This window comes from Electrona antarctica (genome assembly GCF_951216825.1).
Source record: "Electrona antarctica genome assembly, chromosome: 19".
Lineage (NCBI taxonomy): Eukaryota > Metazoa > Chordata > Actinopteri > Myctophiformes > Myctophidae > Electrona > Electrona antarctica.
This window is the reverse complement of record NC_136800.1, coordinates 1,769,445-1,790,596: the sequence shown is the minus strand read 5'-3', so window position 1 is coordinate 1,790,596 and position 21,152 is coordinate 1,769,445. Positions and strand designations below refer to the sequence as shown.

The 21,152-nt window shown below is 45.7% G+C and overlaps 1 protein-coding gene across 4 annotated transcripts in view; it reads left to right on the top strand.

Moving 5' to 3' along the window:
- The window catches only part of st3gal3b (ST3 beta-galactoside alpha-2,3-sialyltransferase 3b), an 86,925-nt gene that overhangs the window by 47,849 nt on the left and 17,924 nt on the right, over window positions 1-21,152 (top strand). For all 4 annotated transcript variants that reach the window (XM_079530163.1, XM_079530162.1, XM_079530160.1 and 1 more), the window contains 3 exons: window positions 13,199-13,262; window positions 16,293-16,388; window positions 18,847-19,033. In XM_079530163.1, coding sequence (XP_079386289.1) covers window positions 13,199-13,262; window positions 16,293-16,388; window positions 18,847-19,033 — 347 coding nt within the window. The remainder of the gene's footprint in view (window positions 1-13,198; window positions 13,263-16,292; window positions 16,389-18,846; window positions 19,034-21,152) is intronic.

Here is a 21,152-nt window from a genome sequence, read left to right as displayed (position 1 = left end):
AGCGTTAGAAACGAGCAATGTGTTGACAGCTGGGAGTGACGTATATTAGCAGCGACATTGCCTTCATATGTAGTTTCAAGGCTTTTGCGGCCACATTAATTCCATTTTCTCCAGAAACTGGCTGTATCAAATATGAATGGACATCATTAACGACGCACAGCCACTCCCCTGACAGAAAGGCCGGGGTGGTCGGTTTATTTTTCAAACACAGTTCTTATATGAAGCGACCTAAAATCCCCCTATGGAGATTACAATGCAAATAAAAAAATACATGAACCTGTGTGTTGGTGCCCTCTACTGAAAGTGACGTCAGACTTCGGTGCTCTATAGTCCGACCATTGTTTCCGCATGGCGGACTGTTGGTGTGTCTAATCTTTAGTGGGCATCCCCATCTTAACAAGCCCTCTCAAAAGGCAATTTTTTTGAGTGGTGCAGCCACTCCCAAGGAACGGCAATGTCCGTCCCTATGTGTCTGTCTCTCTGTCTGTATGTTTAGGGTGCTAAAGTGGCGCTGTTGACCTAGACACGGAGAGAGTGTTGCACTGCTGCCTGCTAAGCAATACAGACACCCGCTAGTCGGACACCCACTAGTCAGACACCCACTAGTCGGACACCCACTAGTCACCCACTAGTCAGATACCCACTAGTCAGACACCCACTAGTCAGACACCCACTAGTCACCCACTAGTCAGACACGCACTAGTCAGACACCCACTAGTCACCCACCCACTAGTCAGACACCCACTAGTCAGACACTCACTAGTCACCCACTAGTCAGACACCCACTAGTCACCCACTAGTCACCCACTAGTCAGACACCCACTAGTCACCCACTAGTCAGACACCCACTAGTCAGACACCCACTAGTCAGACACCCACTAGTCAGACACCCACTAGTCACCCACTAGTCAGTCACCCACTAGTCAGACACCCACTAGTCAGACACCCACTAGTCAGACACCCACCAGTCAGACACCCACCAGTCAGACACCCACCAGTCAGACACCCACTAGTCAGACACCCACTAGTCAGACACCCACTAGTGACCCACTAGTCAGACACCCACTAGTCACCCACTAGTCAGACACCCAACGCGGGAAGCGAACGCAGCTCGTCAATTAACAATTAGAATAAATTATGTACTTTTTATTATTATTTTTTTTTCTTTTTAAGTTTTTTTCTCTTTTTTAAAGTTTTCTTTTTTTAAGTTTTTTTTCCCCTCTTTTTTAAAAAGTTTTCTACTGTGTGGGTGCGTGCGTGTGTTTTTTTTTGTGTGTGATACAGCTGCGCCCTCTGGTGGCGGGTGGGTGGTGTCACAGCGTGACAGACAGACAGACAGTTCTGCCTGGGTTACATAGTAATCGCTCATTGCGTTCGCAATTATTGTCTCAAGGTATAGGAAAGCTACATTACTCATACAACAAGCTTTGTTGTTGGCTACACTCTGGTCAAATTATATAGTCCCACATCGACAACCATTCTCTACCCTATTCCTAAACATAGCCGCAAGCACGGGAGCAGCACAGTTCGAGCGCTATAGAGCACCGAAGTCCTGACATCACTGCCCTCTACTGTCAGTAGAGGGCGTCAGTCCACAGGTACATGTACTTTTTATTTGCATTGTAATCTCCATAGGGGGATTTTAGATCGCCTCATATAAGAACTGTGTTTGAAAAATAAACCGATCACCCGGCCTTTTCACTCATATGGATATGAAGCATCGACTGAAGGTGGAAATGTACAAATATACCCAAAGAGTAACAAAATAAGCGTTAGAAACGAGCAATGTGTTGACAGCTGGGAGTGACGTATATTAGCAGCGACATTGCCTTCATATGTAGTTTCAAGGCTTTTGCGGCCACATTAATTCCATTTTCTCCAGAAACTGGCTGTATCAAATATGAATGGACATCATTAACCCTTAGAAGGTGAAAGACGCCAATTGGCGTCTTCATCAGAATTCCGTAAATGATCAATGACGCCAATTGGCGTCTTCGCCGTTTTTGATTAATCTAAACATATTAATATGCTCCGAAGCGCTGTTTAAATTCCTGAGCTTATATTCCAACTACATTACCCAGAAAACCCGTGTCACGTGACACACGTGTACGTGTTGCCATTGGAAGCTGGTCCCACCCCCTGTAAACAGTGGGGGCAGAGGGAGTCTTCATAGTTTTCAGTGTTTAGCCCGTTTGCCGTCTCTCCCGAGCGATTTTCTAGCAGAAAAAGTTGAAAGCAGTACTATTTATTTGAGCGAGTTTTGTGGTAGTAGTATTGATCCATACGCGTCCCAGTCGCCTTCTCCAGGCGGAGTAGCCCTGGTCCAGTGCTTACAGCGAGACTCGCTGCTCCCTCCCTCCTTTTTTCATTGTCTCCCCATCGTCGTCCGATGAGCTATACCGGGAAACCATTGAAGAAGACGATCAACCCGGAATGTTTTGAGGTAATCTTATTGTAGAAAATGCCCTTCTATAGTGATCAGAAATCATAAGATGATCGCTACAAATAGATGCTTGGATAATTACTACTACTAGTCAGATCATGACGCCAGAATGACTCACCACGATGGCCCCCAGCCATTAGCCAGCACCAAAGGTGCTGGCTAATGGTGTCGATCGGTTGGTCGGTGCAGTACAAATGTATCGTAGCAGGCATGCACGCATGGCAGTACAAGTATTTTATATTGTAGCGTGCCTTATAGGCGATCTGATCTTTAGAGTAATGTTCGCTCCTTTTATTTACTGTCTACAAAGACGGAGAACAAACATGCATCGTTTACTGAAGCAACGCGTCCCCCCGGAGGGGGGACGGGGAGTGAAGCTAACAGTAGCGTATTATATAAGATCTGTATGAGGTTTCATTGACGTCTGAGCTTGCATGATAATTGTATACTATCATGATTGTACATTGTTTAGTGTGTCTCCGTGTGATGATGATGATGACGATGATGTCAGATAGCCTACGTCCCCCCCCCCCCCAACTGGCTATTGGCCGGGCTGACTACAGCTAAATGTTTATTTTTATATATTTAGAACTGGCATCAGATGAGGAGGAGGAGGAGGATGATGATGATGATGATAAAGACGAAGAGTCAAGACTGCGATGGAGTTCTCCGACACTGAACCGGATGCATTCATTCATTTCAGTTGTTTTTTTTAAATTTAGCCTACACACACACACACACCGTCAAGAACAACTGGAATGCAGTGGTTTGGGGACACTGGGGAGTTTGGGGACAACTGTTTTGTATGTAGGCCTATTTATTTTCTGTAATATTTATTATAATTGTATTATGTTAGTAGTCATAAAAAATAAAAGACGCTTTTACAATGAGTTAGACCTGTCATGGCTATTTTGTTCACTATTCTGAGGTTTATGGTTTGACTAAGCGAGTTTCAACTGTGATTTACTCTGTAACGGTAGATGGTAAGAACCCAATTTTTTGTTATAATACAGTATACATTCAAGTCTATATTTTGATACATATCATGGGCACAAAGTCATATCAAAACTAGAAAAAGTGCCCTTCCGGGCACAGGTCTCCACCAGGAGGATAGGAGTGTGTGTGATGTTTGGCAAGGATGTTTAGGAGGATGTTTTTTTTTTTTTTTGATGATTTGAGGCATTTTGTTCCAAAAATGTGTTTTGCAAAAATCAACCTGTTGGTGGCGCTATAACAGGCCAATGTGAAAAGGGTGGGATATATTCCTCAGCCTAGTAAGAAAAAGTGTGAAAGTTTTCACGTAAATTGCATGCTGCGTTCATGATTTGAGGCTATTGTTCAAAACGGGGCAATCTTGCAAACTGTGAAAGCCAATTATAGCCAATTAGGATGGAATATGAAATATCGGACAGATCCAACTTGAGCACATGACCATAGAGATACTGTGTAACGATTTGTGAGATTTTTGGACAGAATCTGGAGGAGTAATATCAAAAAATGTGTTTTACAAAAGTCGGCCTCCTGGTGGCGCTATAAAAGGCAGATGCGGAAAATGCAGGTCAAAGGTTTGTCCTTGGCCTCTAGGGAGTGTGCATGCAACGTTTCACGCAGATCGGTGCAGTTGTAGGTCAAAAATGTGAAAAGCTGCCTCATGGTGGCGCTATAACTGGCCGTTCTGGAAAATGTGGGGCAGAGGTTCATCGTTGGCATCCAGGGAGTGTGTGTGCAAAGTTTGGCATCGGCCGGGTTAACGGTGCCGGAGATTAGCTGTACACAGACGGACGGAAGGACACACACACGGACGGACGGACACACACACGGACGGAGTGCAAAACATACTCTCTCCCCATGCCTTCGGCCTGGTGGAGACAACAATGTCCTTGGATGTGTTTTTTATCAAAACTGTTTCTTCACATCAGGTTTTTGAGATACATGCATGAATAGACAAGGTACTGGTAAGACTATGTAAACATGGTATATATCAAAATGTGCGTTAGAATGTCTAATTTTACCCCAAAAAAGAATTGAGTTTATATGATGTTCCATTTCAGAGCTAGGGGGACTTTTAGCTGGATAGGTCAGATTGATCATGACTGACCATGCTATTTATAGATGGCAAAATATCTACAGTGGTACATGTGAGAAACCTTTTATTTTATTTTAATTGAACTAGACAACTCACCCTTTAAAATGAGATATTGCATGGCTATGTACGCCCAGCAGAAAAAAAGTTATTTAGAAAATAAAACTTCAACCGGGCATAACTTTTTTTGTTGTCCTAGAAACACTACCCAGTGTAAATGCAGGCTCTTTTAAATGGCTTCCAACACAAAAACTAAACATTTTATCAACTCAGTTCATTTTTTTCCTGGAAGCAGACAAGCCAAGCTTTCTCTGAAGGTCTTTCGTTGTCACACATTCACAACAGAGAATTTTCAATAAATCATTCAAAAACGCCATTCTGCCATAGAGAAGTCTAAAAACTATATAGAAATCCTTGAAACTCTCAAAGAGTTAACGACGCACAGCCACTCCCCTGACAGAAAGGCCGGGGTGGTCGGTTTATTTTTCAAACACAGTTCTTATATGAAGCGACCTAAAATCCCCCTATGGAGATTACAATGCAAATAAAAAAATGCATGAACCTGTGTGTTGGTGCCCTCTACTGAAAGTGACGTCAGACTTCGGTGCTCTATAGTCCGACCATTGTTTCCGCATGGCGGACTGTTGGTGTGTCTAATCTTTAGTGGGCATCCCCATCTTAACAAGCCCTCTCAAAAGGCAATTTTTTTGAGTGGTGCAGCCACTCCCAAGGAACGGCAATGTCCGTCCCTATGTGTCTGTCTCTCTGTCTGTATGTTTAGGGTGCTAAAGTGGCGCTGTTGACCTAGACACGGAGAGAGTGTTGCACTGCTGCCTGCTAAGCAATACAGACACCCGCTAGTCGGACACCCACTAGTCAGACACCCACTAGTCGGACACCCACTAGTCACCCACTAGTCAGACACGCACTAGTCAGACACCCACTAGACACCCACTAGTCAGACACCCACTAGTCACCCACTAGTCAGACACCCACTAGTCACCCACTAGTCAGACACCCACTAGTCAGACACCCACTAGTCAGACACCCACTAGTCAGACACCCACTAGTCACCCACTAGTCAGTCACCCACTAGTCAGTCACCCACTAGTCAGACACCCACTAGTCAGACACCCACCAGTCAGACACCCACCAGTCAGACACCCACCAGTCAGACACCCACTAGTCAGACACCCACTAGTCAGACACCCACTAGTCAGACACCCACTAGTCAGACACCCACTAGTGACCCACTAGTCAGACACCCACTAGTCAGACACCCACTAGTCACCCACTAGTCAGACACCCACTAGTCAGACACCCACTAGTCAGACACCCACTAGTCAGACACCCACTAGTCACCCACTAGTCGGACACCCACTAGTCAGACACCCACTAGTCACCCACTAGTCGGACACCCACTAGTCACCCACTAGTCAGACACCCACTAGTCACCCACTAGTCAGACACCCACTAGTCACCCACTAGTCAGACACCCACTAGTCACCCACTAGTCAGACACCCACTAGTCACCCACTAGTCGGACACCCACTAGTCACCCACTAGTCAGACACCCACTAGTCACCCACTAGTCAGACACCCACTAGTCACCCACTAGTCGGACACCCACTAGTCAGACACCCACTAGTCACCCACTAGTCGGACACCCACTAGTCACCCACTAGTCGGACACCCACTAGTCAGACACCCACTAGTCACCCACTAGTCAGACACCCACTAGTCACCCACTAGTCACCCACTAGTCAGACACCCACTAGTCACCCACTAGTCAGACACCCACTAGTCACCCACTAGTCAGACACCCACTAGTCACCCACTAGTCAGACACCCACTAGTCACCCACTAGTCGGACACCCACTAGTCAGACACCCACTAGTCACCCACTAGTCGGACACCCACTAGTCAGACACCCACTAGTCAGACACCCACTAGTCAGACACCCACTAGTCAGACACCCACTAGTCGCCCACTAGTCGGACACCCACTAGCCAGACACCCACTAGTCAGACACCCACTAGTCACCCACTAGTCGGACACCCACTAGTCAGACACCCACTAGTCAGACACCCACTATTCACCCACTAGTCAGACACCCACTAGTCACCCACTATTCACCCACTAGTCAGACACCCACTAGTCAGACACCCACTAGTCACCCACTAGTCAGACACCCACTAGTCACCCACTAGTCAGACACCCACTAGTCAGACACCCACTAGTCACCCACTAGTCAGACACCCACTAGTCACCCACTAGTCAGACACCCACTAGTCACCCACTAGTCGGACACCCACTAGTCAGACCCACCAGTCGGACACCCACCAGTCAGACACCCACCAGTCAGACACCCACCAGTCAGACACCCACCAGTCAGACACCCACCAGTCAGACACCCACCAGTCAGACACCCACTAGTCAGACACCCACTTGTGAGACACCCACTAGTCAGACACCCACTAGTCAGACACCCACTAGTCAGACACCCACTAGTCAGACACCCACTAGTCAGACACCCACTAGTCGGACACCCACTAGCCAGACACCCACTAGCCAGACACCCACTAGTCGCCCACTAGTCACCCACTAGTCGGACACCCACTAGTCAAACACCCACTAGTCAGACACCCACTAGTCACCCACTAGTCACCCACTAGTCACCCACTAATCACCCACTAGTCAGACACCCACTAGTCAGACACCCACTAGTCAGACACCCACTAGTCGCCCACTAGTCACCCACTAGTCGGACACCCACTAGTCAAACACCCACTAGTCAGACACCCACTAGTCACCCACTAGTCACCCACTAATCACCCACTAGTCAGACACCCACTAGTCACCCACTAGTCAGACACCCACTAGTCACCCACTAGTCGAACACCCACTAGTCAGACACCCACTAGTCACCCACTAGTCAGACACCCACTAGTCAGACACCCACTAGTCACCCACTAGTCAGACACCCACTAGTCACCCACTAGTCAGACACCCACTAGTCAGACACCCACTAGTCACCCACTAGTCAGACACCCACTAGTCAGACACCCACTAGTCACCCACTAGTCAGACACCCACTAGTCACCCACTAGTCGGACACCCACTAGTCAGACCCACCAGTCGGACACCCACCAGTCAGACACCCACCAGTCAGACACCCACCAGTCAGACACCCACTAGTCAGACACCCACTAGTCAGACACCCACTAGTCAGACACCCACTAGTGAGACACCCACTAGTGAGACACCCACTAGTCAGACACCCACTAGTCACCCACTAGTCACCCACTAGTCAGTCACCCACTAGTCACCCACTAGTCACCCACTAGTCACCCACTAGTCGGACACCCACTAGTCAGACACCCACTAGTCGGACACCCACTAGTCAGTCAGACACCCACTAGTCACCAACTAGTCAGACACCCACTAGTCACCCACTAGTCAGACACCCACTAGTCACACACCTACTAGTCAGACACCCACTAGTCGGACACCCACTAGTCACCCACTAGTCAGACACCCACTAGTCACCCACTAGTCAGACACCCACTAGTCAGACACCCACTAGTCACCCACTAGTCAGACACCCACTAGTCAGACACCTACTAGTCGGACACCCCAACAGCACCACTCAGACTCTTGACACAACGTGTCAAGAGTCTGAGATTGCCTCTGTTTTTTTATATATACTTTTTTTGGGGGCTTTTTCTGCCTTTATTGCGAACGAAGTGATTGCGAACGAAGTGAGCACTAACTATAGAAGATGGACAAAACTGTCTGTCTGTGTGTGTGTGTCACGCTGTAACACCACCCGCCCGCCACCAGAGGGCAAAAGATTAGGAGCAGCAAAGGCCGTCGGGATCGGGAGTCGAACCCGCGGCACGCCGTCAGGCTGGCTCAGCAGCCTAGGTGCCCCCAGACAGTTGAGCTAACCGTCCGGGCCCTCTGTTGTGTGTGTTTTTGTCAGTTAAATTAGCTTTATTGTCCCCCCGCCAAGCAAACCCACGCTACGCCTGTGTGCCGTTGCCAGGCTATGCTTATCTTAGGTGAGGGGGAAACCCCCTGTGATCCAAGTGTTGCGTCTTCATGTACACAGTGCCCACACTTGTTTCCTAATCTTAACGTGCTCATCGAACATCAAGTAAACATGTCACGCCACGGGGATCGTAGAGATAGCGTTACTAAACAAAAGGTGACTACAAACGAAATAACTTTCCAATACTTTCCAAGTGTATGGAAAGGTACATTGAATGTTACCCTGTGTGCTCTGGTCAAGTGTCTTATCGCATGCACGTACATACATACGCACACACAGGCGCACACACTCGAGTCACACAGGGTGAAAGAAGCTCACCCCCGTATGAAAAGCTACACCTGGTTTCTGTTTTCTCCATGGAGTGTGTCTGTGTCGGGAGCGCTCCTTTTTAGCGGTGCTCATGTGGAGAGGTGATACGTGTGGTTTCTGAATAGAAACGCCACAAAGGATTTACAGAGCCAGCACCACAAGAGGGGGGCGAGAAGGAGAAGAAAATGACAAAGACGGGGAGGGGGGGGGGGGGGGGGGGGGGAAGCACGAACATGAACGTTTATTTATTTTGTACTTTTTGTATCTTCCCGTTGCACTGTGAGGTTCACCACAACCGTGATCTACAGTTTAACCCATTTAGACCTGAGGACGATTCTACAAATGGCTTCTAAATCAAGACAGTTTTCTGAAAAATCCCATGTTTCTATGTCAGTGGTGCTCAAACTATTTAATGTCGAGGACCCCCAGAATTGATATGTAATTGGCCGTGGACCCACCATCTCAATATGATGTTGCCGGGACCCCCCAGAAGCAAAGATTTGCAAAGAATATATATATATATTCAAAGATTTGCGCCACATTTTCAAGATCTTTCAAAAATTGCAGATCTACAAGCAAGAAAGAAAATCCCATGTTTCTATGTTTCTATGTCAGCGGTGCTCAACCTTTTTCATGTCACGGACCCCCAGAATTATCTGTAATTGGCCTCCGACCCCCATCTAAAAATATGTAGTTCCAGGGACCTCACCAGAAGCTAATATTTGAGTTCAAATCGTTCGCTCCGAAAGAATATATCCCAGGATTTCGCCACACATTTTCACGATTTTTCAAAAATAGCAGACCTACAAGCTCGTAGCACGGCACTCGCTGCCGCGCTACGAGCTTGTAGGTCTGCTATTTTTCAATAGCTAAAGTATAACATAATGCTTTAAAACACCAAAAGGTGGTTCCCGTCCTGAATAGGTTAAAACGTCCCCCAGAGACACAAAGATGGTCTCTTCGCTTTATTACCTCTCAACCGAGGAGAGCCCTCTGATTGTTCCAGAGTATAGTTTAGCACTTTGTCATTAGGGGCTAATTATGCAATTTAATTCTCGGGGGTCAGTTGATAATAAATCCCAGCAAGTATTCCGTTTTCACCTCCTGCCCAATCTTCACGGAGTAAACTAAACATGCCGTGACTTCCCCAAGTTACAGAGCCTCGCAAAACGCCGTTCTCTCGTCACGTGCCTCTTTACATTGTTTAGGCTGCACTCCACCCAACAATGTGTGTGTATATGTATTCAGTGACAACTTCAACCCTGCCGTCTATATTTCAACTACACTTTTTTTTTCTTTCCCCTTGCCCCCCCCCCCCACACACACACACACACTGGAAGAGCGGCTCGCTGTTACACTAGCCCCAAACGTCTTAACCCATTTTGACCTGAGATCAGATTCTAAAAAATCTTCTACATCCTGACAGTTTTCTGAAAAAGCTATGTTTCTATGTCGGTCGTTCTTCGATTTATCAAAAATAGCAGACCTACAAGCGCGTAGCGCGGCACTCGGTGCCTCGCTATGAGCTTGTAGATCTGCTATTTTTCAATGGCTAAAGCATAACATAATGCTAACACCGAGTGCCGCACTACGAGCTTGTAAAATGTGGCGCAAATCTTTGAATATATATTCTTTCGGAGCCAACGTTTTTAACTCATATCTTTGCTTCTGGAAGGTCCCTGGAACAACATGTTTTCAGATGGGGGGGGGGGGGGGGGGGTCGGCGGCCAATTACATATAATTCTAGGGGTTTCTTGACATGAAAATGTTTGAGAACCACCGACACGGAAACATGAGGTTTCTTTTCAGAAAACAATTTAGTAGAACGGTCCTCGGGTCTAAACGGGTTATCCCGTTGTGGCCATTCGTCTTGGTGCTCCACCTTGTAGACATGCTTGTCTGAAGTGTTTACCCCGTTGGTACTTTTATAACAATTAGCTCCCATGTTGTCCTCCTTGCCCCGGCCGTCGTGACGTTTCACTTTTCACCCTCTTCTTGGGGTCCAGGTGTGGTCCGCCCGCCGTGCGGCTTTGTGTGTTTACACGCCTGCACACACAGGGTGATGCTTGATGCCAGACATCCACACCACATCCAAACAATAAAGCTGCCGCCGCTGCTCTGCCTCTCTGGTCTCTTCTTCTTCTTCTTCTTCTTCTTCTCTCGCTTCAGTCTTCTTGGGCAGGGGTTCTCAACCCGTGGGTCGCGACCTCTCGGGGGGTCGCCAAATTATTTTAAGGGGTCCCCAAATGATTTAAAAAAAAAAAAAAAAAAAAAAAAGATTTATTTTTTTAAAGATTTTCACGATTTTTCAAAAATAGCAGACCTACAAGCTCGTAGTGCGCCACTCGGTGGTGTTTCAAGCATTCTGTTCTACTTCAGCTGTTGAAAAATAGCAGATCTACAAGCTCGTAGCGCGGCACCCGAGTGCCGCGCTACGAAGCTTGTAGATCTGCTATTTTTGATACAGATACAGATAATTCTGGGGGTCTCTGACAGGACAAAAAGTTTGAGAACCACAGATTTTTCAGGATTTAGAAGGCGTTTTTAATAGAATCCTAAATCCTAAATGGGTTAACTTTGGTGGGCCTAATAAAAATGCTAAGTACGGATGAGTTGTGATTTTTATGACTATGGGATGAGGGTAAGGGCCCAGACGTTAAGCCTGCTCGTAGCACCTCACCAATCCCACTATGGCAGTCCAATGTCAGGACATGCGTAACGTCCGTATAAGTCGAGGATACTTTTGCGAGTTTGCCAAAGATGGAAGATGAGCTCGAAAAGCTTCCGACTGAAGCTCAGAATAAACCAGGCCTTTAAAAAAAAAGCTTATGGCAAACAAGTGTCTTCTTAATACAGGATGCATGACTCCACCACCATAACACCCTGCGGAATATGGCAGGAATGTGCGCTATGGCTAAACAGCCTCGTTTCTCACTCCACCAACCGGAGGTGTGCCTTCCTGGCCGCCCGCACATTGCCCACTTCACCGGGAGAATGTGCTTGTTTGAAAATGGCATTCCTCCCCTGAGTGCTTTTTATGGGTTTGTCTGCCTCCCGGAGCAACAGACACTATATATATATATATACTCTTCTGACTTCTAGCAGGTCTGTTTCTCCACCAACTAAGCACAGAAAGTTCCCCTCCCTCCAAGCTCTGCTGCTGTCACCACCTTGGTTTTGGCGGTCAATCGTTTGTGTCTCCTTATCTATAATTGAATAAACGGAGAGATGTTCTCTATACTCCACTTCTGCCTTAAGACCACCTAGTCTGCCGCGTCTTTATCTGTGCTGCGAGAAGTCCTTGACAATTTGTTATTAAATGAATCCCTCTTAATCTCTTTTTTTTCCAAAGGCGAATACAGCTGAGTTTCAACTTTGAGATATCGTATTCGTATAGCCCCCGTAGGGCTTTTCAATCGGGGATTACCCAACATTAACATTACTAGTGGCTCCTATAGCTAGAAACGACGATCCTAGCCTCCTCGTATTGGATGTGAAACTGGTTTACTTGCTTTTGTAGAGAGAAATGTTTGTAACCACATAAACCCTCGCATCCATATTCTGGGCATATCATAATAGGCAAAAATAGGTACAAATTTGGGTGACAATTAACAGATCTACAAGCTCTCAGCGTGTTGAATGCATCAAGTGTTTTTGGCAGCAAATTTTGATTTTAGTTTTGGTCAAACTCTCTTGAATAGTTTTCACTTGGTTTTAGTCACATTTTAGTCACCCGGAATGTTTTAGTGTTAGTCTAGTTTTAGTCGACTAAAAATCGTGAGATTTTAGTCGACTAAAACTGCAGTTGATTTAGTCGACTAAAATGTATTTTGGCGGGCCTTGATGCCGTCGTAATGACTGTTCTTTTCACTTGCTGAAAATAGTTGATCTACAAGCCCACAACGCGTCGTGAGCTTGTAGATCTGCTATTTTCAGCATGCAACCAAGTGTAAAATGACTTCTACTGGATCTCTTGTCCACTAGTCCCTTCCTAACCATAGCTTATATTTCGTTATAGTTTCCATTTAGTTTTCGTGGGTGAAAAAAGGTAGTCGACGGACATTTTTCGTCTTAGTTTTAGTCGACAAAATCAACACTGGAATGCATCAGTTAATTTGGGCGAAGAGATTTGGTATAGAGGGCGGGGGAAAGAAGGGACCCCAGGTATAGACCCTTGAGGGACCCCAGTCAACAAAGTACCGTATATGTGGTTTTTCTATAGGTGTTTTTGTCAATTCAAATACTCATTTTGCTCATCTTTACACTTCATTGACACCTCTCCTTCTTGTCCTTGTATTTTCCTCTGCAGAGCGAATTATAGACATCATTTTAACAGCCACCAAAAACTATGGGCTTGGAGAAGATCTGGACAGGTAATTACCACTAGTAATTTGCTTTTGTATACATTTGCATTAGTGGTCTCTCTCACACACCCATATACCCACATTAATATAATTTAAAACCAGCACACTCTTTAACACATTTTGTGCCCAAAACGTCTGTGGACGTCCTGGGTATTACCGCACGTGCATAGCCCAAGACGTCTGTGGACGTCTTTCAAAAAACAAAAACAAAATATTTTTTAATTTTTTTTATTTATTTGTTTTTATTTAATTAAAAAAAATCAGAAAAATCAAAACACTTTTTTTTTTAACACGTGGTCACTGGTGCCAAAGTTTGTGTTTTCGCCATTGAGAATGCATTTGGCGTTTAAATGAAATAACTCAGAAACTATAAAACATTTCAAAGTAAAAAGTTCCAGCATGTGTCTCCACAGTCAGCTGAATTATAAAAAATGTGAATGGATTTTCTAGGTGAAAGTGATTTTGGGCAGTATTGCGTGGGCTCTCAATGTGTTAAGAAGGTATTAAGAAGATGCCAAAATAGAAAGATGATAAACCAGAAGCCAGGGCCCACACTCTTCAGTGTCTATGATGACGGTGCAGGGAGGAGAGAGAGAGAGAGAGTTGAGTAGGATAGAATACTCCTCATAGCATTTTAATGTCTCCATGCAGATTCATAGTTGAGACAGATCAAACTCCTTAAAGGACCACTTCACCACTTTTCAACTTCTCTTCCTATAATTGGTCCTAACTAATGTTCATGATAAAATACCAAAAAAAAAATCTACTCAGTCTGTGTCTCATAGGAAGGCTGTGGGCAGTTCAGAAACCCGTCCACCAGTGACATCATCGATGGTGAATCCAAGCTAATAGAAAGGGCAGCCTTTCTTTTCCTGAAAAGTTGCAATGCAAAAGTTGAAGCCATCGTTCTCACGATAATACAAATCTAAATATATTTTAAAACAAATCTTGTTTAAAAAAAAAATCTGCCTAATGATGATGTCACTGGTGGACGGGTGTCCGAACTGCCCACAGCCCTCCTATGAGACACAGACTGAGTAGGAAAAAATGGTGGTGTTTTATCATGAACATTAGTGAGGACCAATTATATGAAGAGATGTTGAAAAGTGGTGAAGTGGTCCTTTAACTAAAACTGATTAAACTCTGACTAAAGGGCCTTGCAAACGGGGAGCGATAAAACGTGCCTATAGTTTATTTTCAATGAGACCTGCGTTTTTGCTCGGGAGAAGTCGCGGTGCGACAACGCAAGCGTTATTTACGTGAGCGCGGGCCCGTGAATTTGTTGCGCGCGTGCCCGTTACATCAGGGGTTCTCAACGTTTTTGGCCGGGGACCCCCGGAAATGCTTTGGCAATGTCTCGGGACCCCCGCCCCGCCCCCTCCCGACCCCCAATATAAATTGACTGCTACAATAACCTTAAACCATTTTGGGCGGGAACCCCTTTTGATGTTTTAAGCATTGTTATAATTTAGCTATTGAAAAATAGCAGATCTACAAGCTCATAGCGCGCCACCGAGTGGCGCGCTATGAACTTGTAGGTCTGCTATTTTTGAAAAATCGTGAAAATAAAATTTAAAAAAAACTTTTTTTTTAAAATATTTTGGGGACCCCCCAAAATAATTTGGCGACCCCCCCGAGGGGTCGCGACCCACGGGTTGAGAACCCCTGCGTTACGTGCACACGCACCGCGACTCACCAGACCTGGATTCTGTTTAGCTTGCCTTTTTTTTTTACGCTTGCGTTGTTGCGCCTCCTCTTCAACAGACCTGGAGGAGACCTGTGTTGATCCAGGCAACAACGCATGCGTTCCTCGCGTCACGTTTGCAAGGCCCTTAACACAATCAGTGCCGGAAGTCCTTCAAAATAGGAGCTCTGGGGTGCCGGAAAGACATGGCCGCTTTTACTCGGAAACCCACGACCCGGAAACAATCCACTAAAAAAAGTTTACTTTACATAGCTAGCTTATATTGCGATCGTTTTAGTTTATACGATCTATGATCCAAAACGCGTTCATATTTTGCGGGAGAGACTGATGAGGAGCAGAAATGAAGCGCCAGTATATCGATCCGTTCAACACCACGGAGAGCGCCCTGGATTAGGAGAGACGAGTCATTCTTTCCGCCGCGCTAACAGCTAAGTCAATGATAAGCTAACAATTGCCTTGAGTGTAGCATACGGTAGCCGAAAGGCGAACTGACAAATAAAAAAAAAGGAACAAATTCAGAATATTCTTATCTCGCCCTGTATCATTGAGGATGCGCTAGGACGTCCTCAGACGTCCTATGTACGCGTCGATTGGGACCCCTAGGACGTGTGGCGACGTCCTATGTACGGAAACGGTTAATGCATCTTGATCACATGATCCCAGAGATAATGTGTACTGATTTGTGAGTTTTTGGGCAAAATCTCTAGGAGTAGTTGCAAAAAGTGTAGAAAATGTAAAACAAATGCGGCCTATGTACAGTCGTGATCCAAGATATCCAGGGGGGGGGGGGGGGGGGGGAGATGTTCGCTGTACGCCCTACGGTTCAAGAGTTGAAAGCCAAAATGTTAAGTGGGCTGTGTTTGCGCCACCATGAGATGCGCATGCATAAAGTGAATGGCAGATCGAGTGGCAAAGTGAATTTAATTTTGTTTAAAGTCATTTAATGCAATCAAATAGGACTTTTCTGTGTGGATGTATGGGCTGTCAAGGCCAGAAAGTAGTGTTTTGCCACTCGGTAGGCGTTCCTGCATAACGTCCAGTTATGATGATGATGTCATACCCTCCTATATGAAAAAATTGGACAAATCCGTTGTGATCGGTGTGCGTACACCGTTTCACGTCCACCGGTAGCTGAGCGCGCAGACAGATCGGTCGGAAACCAAAGTCTCGGCCCCACGCCTTTGGCCTGGCGGAGACAACAAAATGAAATGATTTGAGCACAAAGAAGCAAAAACGAGGCACTTTGAATGACTTTGCGTTTACTGTTGTCTCTTCTGCTCGGGATTTCTTGAGCCTTCTTCTTCTAACCTCTTGCCTTCTCTCCTGACTTCCAGTTTGAGTTGTAAGAGATGCATCATTGTGGGAAACGGCGGAATCCTGGCCAACAAGTCTCTGGGCTCCAGAATAGATGATTATGACGTTGTAGTGAGGTGAGACCTTCTCCTCCAATGCAGCACAGCAACGCAGAACACCTCCGCCACACACACACACACACACACACACACACACACACACACACACACACACACACACACACACACACACACACACACACACACACACCAGCATTAAAATGAGTATCCTTCGTCAATACGATATAGAAAATCAAGTCTGACGCAAACCATATCCCAAATGTGCCCACATTTACATTTAAATATATTATTTTTGTCAGACTCACTTCCTAAGTGAGAAGAACATTTGCTGTGCCAAAGTGAGCAACTTCAATGGTATCATTAACCCATTTAGACCCGAGTTAAAAACATTCACTTTGAAAGAATATATATTCAAAGATTTGCGCCACATTTTTACGATTTTTCAAAAATAGCGGACCTACAAGCTCGTAGCGCGCCACTCGGTGGCGCGCTATGAGCTTGTAGATCTGCTATTTGTCAATAGCTAAATTATAACAATGTTTAAAACACCAAAAGGGGTTCCCGCCCAAAATGTGTTAAAGGCTTTACCGTGAATTTTAGAGATGCCTTTCCACCAAAAGAGATTTCACACACTTTGCTGTTCTACAGCCCCAAATGTGTCTCGGCCAGGTAGATCTGTACCCACTCCTCCTCCTCACTGCCAAACAGAGTTGAAATAGGGAGTTTTCCTCCTAGTTCTTGTGAACATGAAGTCCTTGAAATCCCTGCTGGTATTTCACAGAGAATCTGTTTGCTTGTGATTGATGTGCAAGCTATATACTTCAGTCTGTCAGACCCACGTTTTGCCATTGAAATGGCTGTATTTGAGGACAAACTCTGCCAGACATTCTGTATTCTCAATTCTGTCCCTAGCATCATTCCAGTGTATGTGCCGTGTATCTATAACCTATGGCCAATCAGCGGCAGCTAGAGGCGGGATCAAGGCATACACAGTGCTGCCTTGATCCCGCCTCTAGCTGCCGCTGATTGGCCAGGCCGTTTTGTGGCCGGGCATCAAGTCTGCCTGAGAGTTCCCAGATGGGAGCAGGAGGGGGGAACCCAGTGTACTCTCTGCTGCCCCATCTGGCGGAGTCAGGTTAGTGTATCTACGTATCCCTGTGAAAGCTCATTCTGCCATGGGGAATAATAAAAACCTAAGCGATGTTCCTGTGTAACTATCAGCCATTTTGGCAGACAGTCTCAGCTACCACTGAGCAACAACCAGATCTGAAAGGATGTGTAAAAAAAAAATAGTGCAGACTAGAGACTATGTTTAACCCATTTTGACCTGAGATCAGATTCTAAAAATGTCTTCTACATCCTGACAGTTTTCTGAAAAAGCTATGTTTCTATGTCAGTCGTTCTTCGATTTTTCAAAAATAGCAGACCTACAAGCTCGTAGCGCGCCACTCGGTGGCGCGCTATGAGCTTGTAGATCTGCTATTTTTCAATAGCTAAAGCATAACATAATGCTAACACCAAAATGGATTAATCAACTTCTCCATGTTTATTCATCCACACATTATTTGTATTTAACAAATAAATAATGTACATTATACCACGGGTCGCTTCGAGGAAGCAATCTGATTGGTTGAAACAGCCTTCTAGCCGTGGGTTAAACCAGCACCATTCACCACCTAATCAAAACAAAGAATCCAGCTGCTCTGTTCTCCCAGAGCACTAGCAAACTCGGTGGCTAGGCTAGCTAGTTTCTTGGGACATTTGTGGTCGTAGTGACTACATCTGTCATTAAAATATTCTTTCAGCGATTTTCTTAGTTTTAAGGGTAACTGTTGTATAATTGCAATATTACACTCGAGGGTGTGGTTTAACGTGATTATTCCTACTTCAGTGATGCTTGCGGAACTCGACTACGTCTCGTTCCTGACCGCATCCCTGTCGTGGCAATAATCATGTTAACCCACACCCTCTTGTGTAATATTGCTTAATTGTTTGATGCAGGAAGGCAATAAAATCAATGGTAAGGCATATTTTCCACAGCAGTAAAGAGAATAGAATTTGTAATATGTTTCAGCCCTTTTGCCATCTTTTGTTTTCGTTTTAACCCATTTTGTGCGGGAACCCCTTTTGGTGTTTTAAACATTGTTATAATTTAGCTATTGAAAAATAGCAGATCTACAAGCTTATAGCGCGCCACCGAGTGGCGCGCTACAAGCTTGTAGGTCTGCTATTTTTGAAAAATCGAAGAACCACTGACATAGAAACATAGCTTTTTCCGAAAACTGTCAGGATGTGGAAGACATTTTTAGAATCTGATCTCAGGTCAAAATGGGTTAAATGTGGCCCTCCTGGCCATTTCAATCTTGATGAAAGAGAAGGTGGATTAGCAGCGGATAATAAGGGCTAGACAGCAGAGAGGAGTGAAAGTGGGACAGGTCATTTGTCACACCCGTCACAACTCGAGGCTCGAGTTCTCAATCACTTTCCCTACCTCTGTGTGGTGCTTGTGTGACAGGCTCAACGAGGCTCCGGTGACTGGCTACGGCAGGGACGTAGGGACCAAAACCACCATTAGGATCACCTATCCGGAAGGAGCCATCCAGAAACCGGAGCGCTACGAGAAGGACTCGCTCTTTGTCTTCTCGGCGTTCAAACCCCTGGACTTCAAGTGGCTCCGGCAGATGGTGTTCAAGGAGAAGCTGGTAAGGAGTAGGAATGTTTGTAGTTCAAAGCTCTAAAGCCAAAAAACCACACCAATAGAGCACCGTCGAATTCTGACGTCGATATCGGTAGAGGGTGCAAATGCACGGGTTCATGTACTTTTTATTTGCATTGTAATCCCCATAGGGGGATTTTTAGATCGCCTCATATTATAACTGTTTGAAAAATAAACAAATCATCCAGGGCGCTTCACTCATATGGATATGAAGAATCAACTGACTGAGAGAAAATGCTATTGTTACTGCTGCTGAATTAGTTACATTTTCGCTATAAGCAGACTGTATCATGTATGAGTGACTGACTGTCGCAAACGATACAGAGACACCTCCCTGACAATAACGCCGAGACAGCTTGTTTATTTTTGGACCACAATGCTTATATGAAACGATTTTAAGATGACCCCATGTTATTCTCCATATAGAAATAGGGGAATCGAGGGGATGCGCGAGTGACGTCAGGACTTTAGCGTTCGTCCCAGACTCCCAGCGGTGTGATATGTCCTTTTGCACGTCGGCGCGTTGTGGCGCATGTCGATGCAAGTCGACCCAAGCAATTCAATTGGTTCAATTCAATGTTTGCTTGCAACTACATGGGTCTACATACGTCTACTCTCAACCGATTGGTTCTAAGCAAAGTTCTCTAACTCTGCCCCGAACCCGACCTGGCCCGACCGGTACCGACCCGACGTTTTCGGGCCGAGCCAGGCCCAAACATTATGCTAATTAGTCCGGCCGGGCCGAGCCTCGGGCTCAGTGATTTTCTGTGATTTTTTTTTCCTTTTTTTCTTTCTTTTTCCCCCCCTTTTTTCTAAGAATGTTATTATAATAAAAATAGCAATTCTGTTATTTGTGTATAATGTGTAGGCTATAGCCTGTATGTATTCATTATGAAGAGGGCATAGGCGATTCACTTGTGAGTTGTGACAGGAGGAGGACGAGTGGAGGCGGGGGGCGCATCGCACTGGCATGGCATTTCAGACTCAGAGCAGCAGCGCACTGCACACTGGCATGGCATTTCAGACTCAGAGCAGCAGTGCACTGCACACTGGCATGGCATTTCAGACTCAGAGCAGCAGCGCACTGCACACAGGCAGTACATTTCAGACTCAGAGCAGCAGCGCACTGCACACTGGCAGTACAGCAGAGAGAAGTGAACGGTGGTTGTTTATACCGCTGGCTGGCCTCTGGTTTACCCACCAAATGAGTTCTAACCAGTTAAACTTGCTATAATATGGCAAGTTATATGGCAGTGCCATATGCTTAAATGTTTCATAAGATCAATCGGATTATCACACGATAGCTGAAGCGTCAGGTTTTCGTCACGTTGCACTGAGCTATCTCGTTAACCCAGCTGGCTGCGATGAATAACCTAATCATTAATCAACGTCACCATGCAGTCACCAAACCAAACGATAAATGATTTAACTCTGTAACGGGTAAGGGCTAGTAGCTTTCAAACGAGAGGGTTTCCTCTGTTGTCCACTTCGGATGCCATCTCCGCACGTTCACGCGTGGTTGTTTTATTCAGTCGACTATGACAAAGTAGCTTTCTTGCTTCTAAGGTTGTATTGATGTGGGCGGCGGTGGCTCAGGGGTAGAGTGGCCAGATCGTAACCGCAAGGTTGCCAGTTCGAACCCTGTGGGCTCCCCCAGAGTTGGTGTCGAAGTGTCCTTGAGCAAGACACTGAACCCCTAATTGCTACCGATGTGCTGGTTGGTTCCTTGCATGGTTTCCGCCGCCATCGGTGTATGAATGTGTGGGTGAATGGGTGAATGTAATGCACATGTAATGCATCTGTATAGCGCCTTGGATGAAGTTCTACGCACAATTAACCGCAACGGTGTGTATTAATGTTGGGAAAACGTGGTTTGGCCATATATATCTCAAAGCTATCGGAGGAGGAATACCTGTAGAGCTCAACACTTGCATGTCCTTCCTCCTCTCCAGCAAACCGGAACTGTAGGCGTTGAAATGAGTTTGAATCTTTAGAGGAATGTGTTTTTTGTTTCCTTTTTTTTTATTGAGGGTCTAAGAGGCCAATATGCATTTGAATGCCACACTGTATAGGGCAGGGTTCCCCAATAGGCGGCCCGCGGGCCA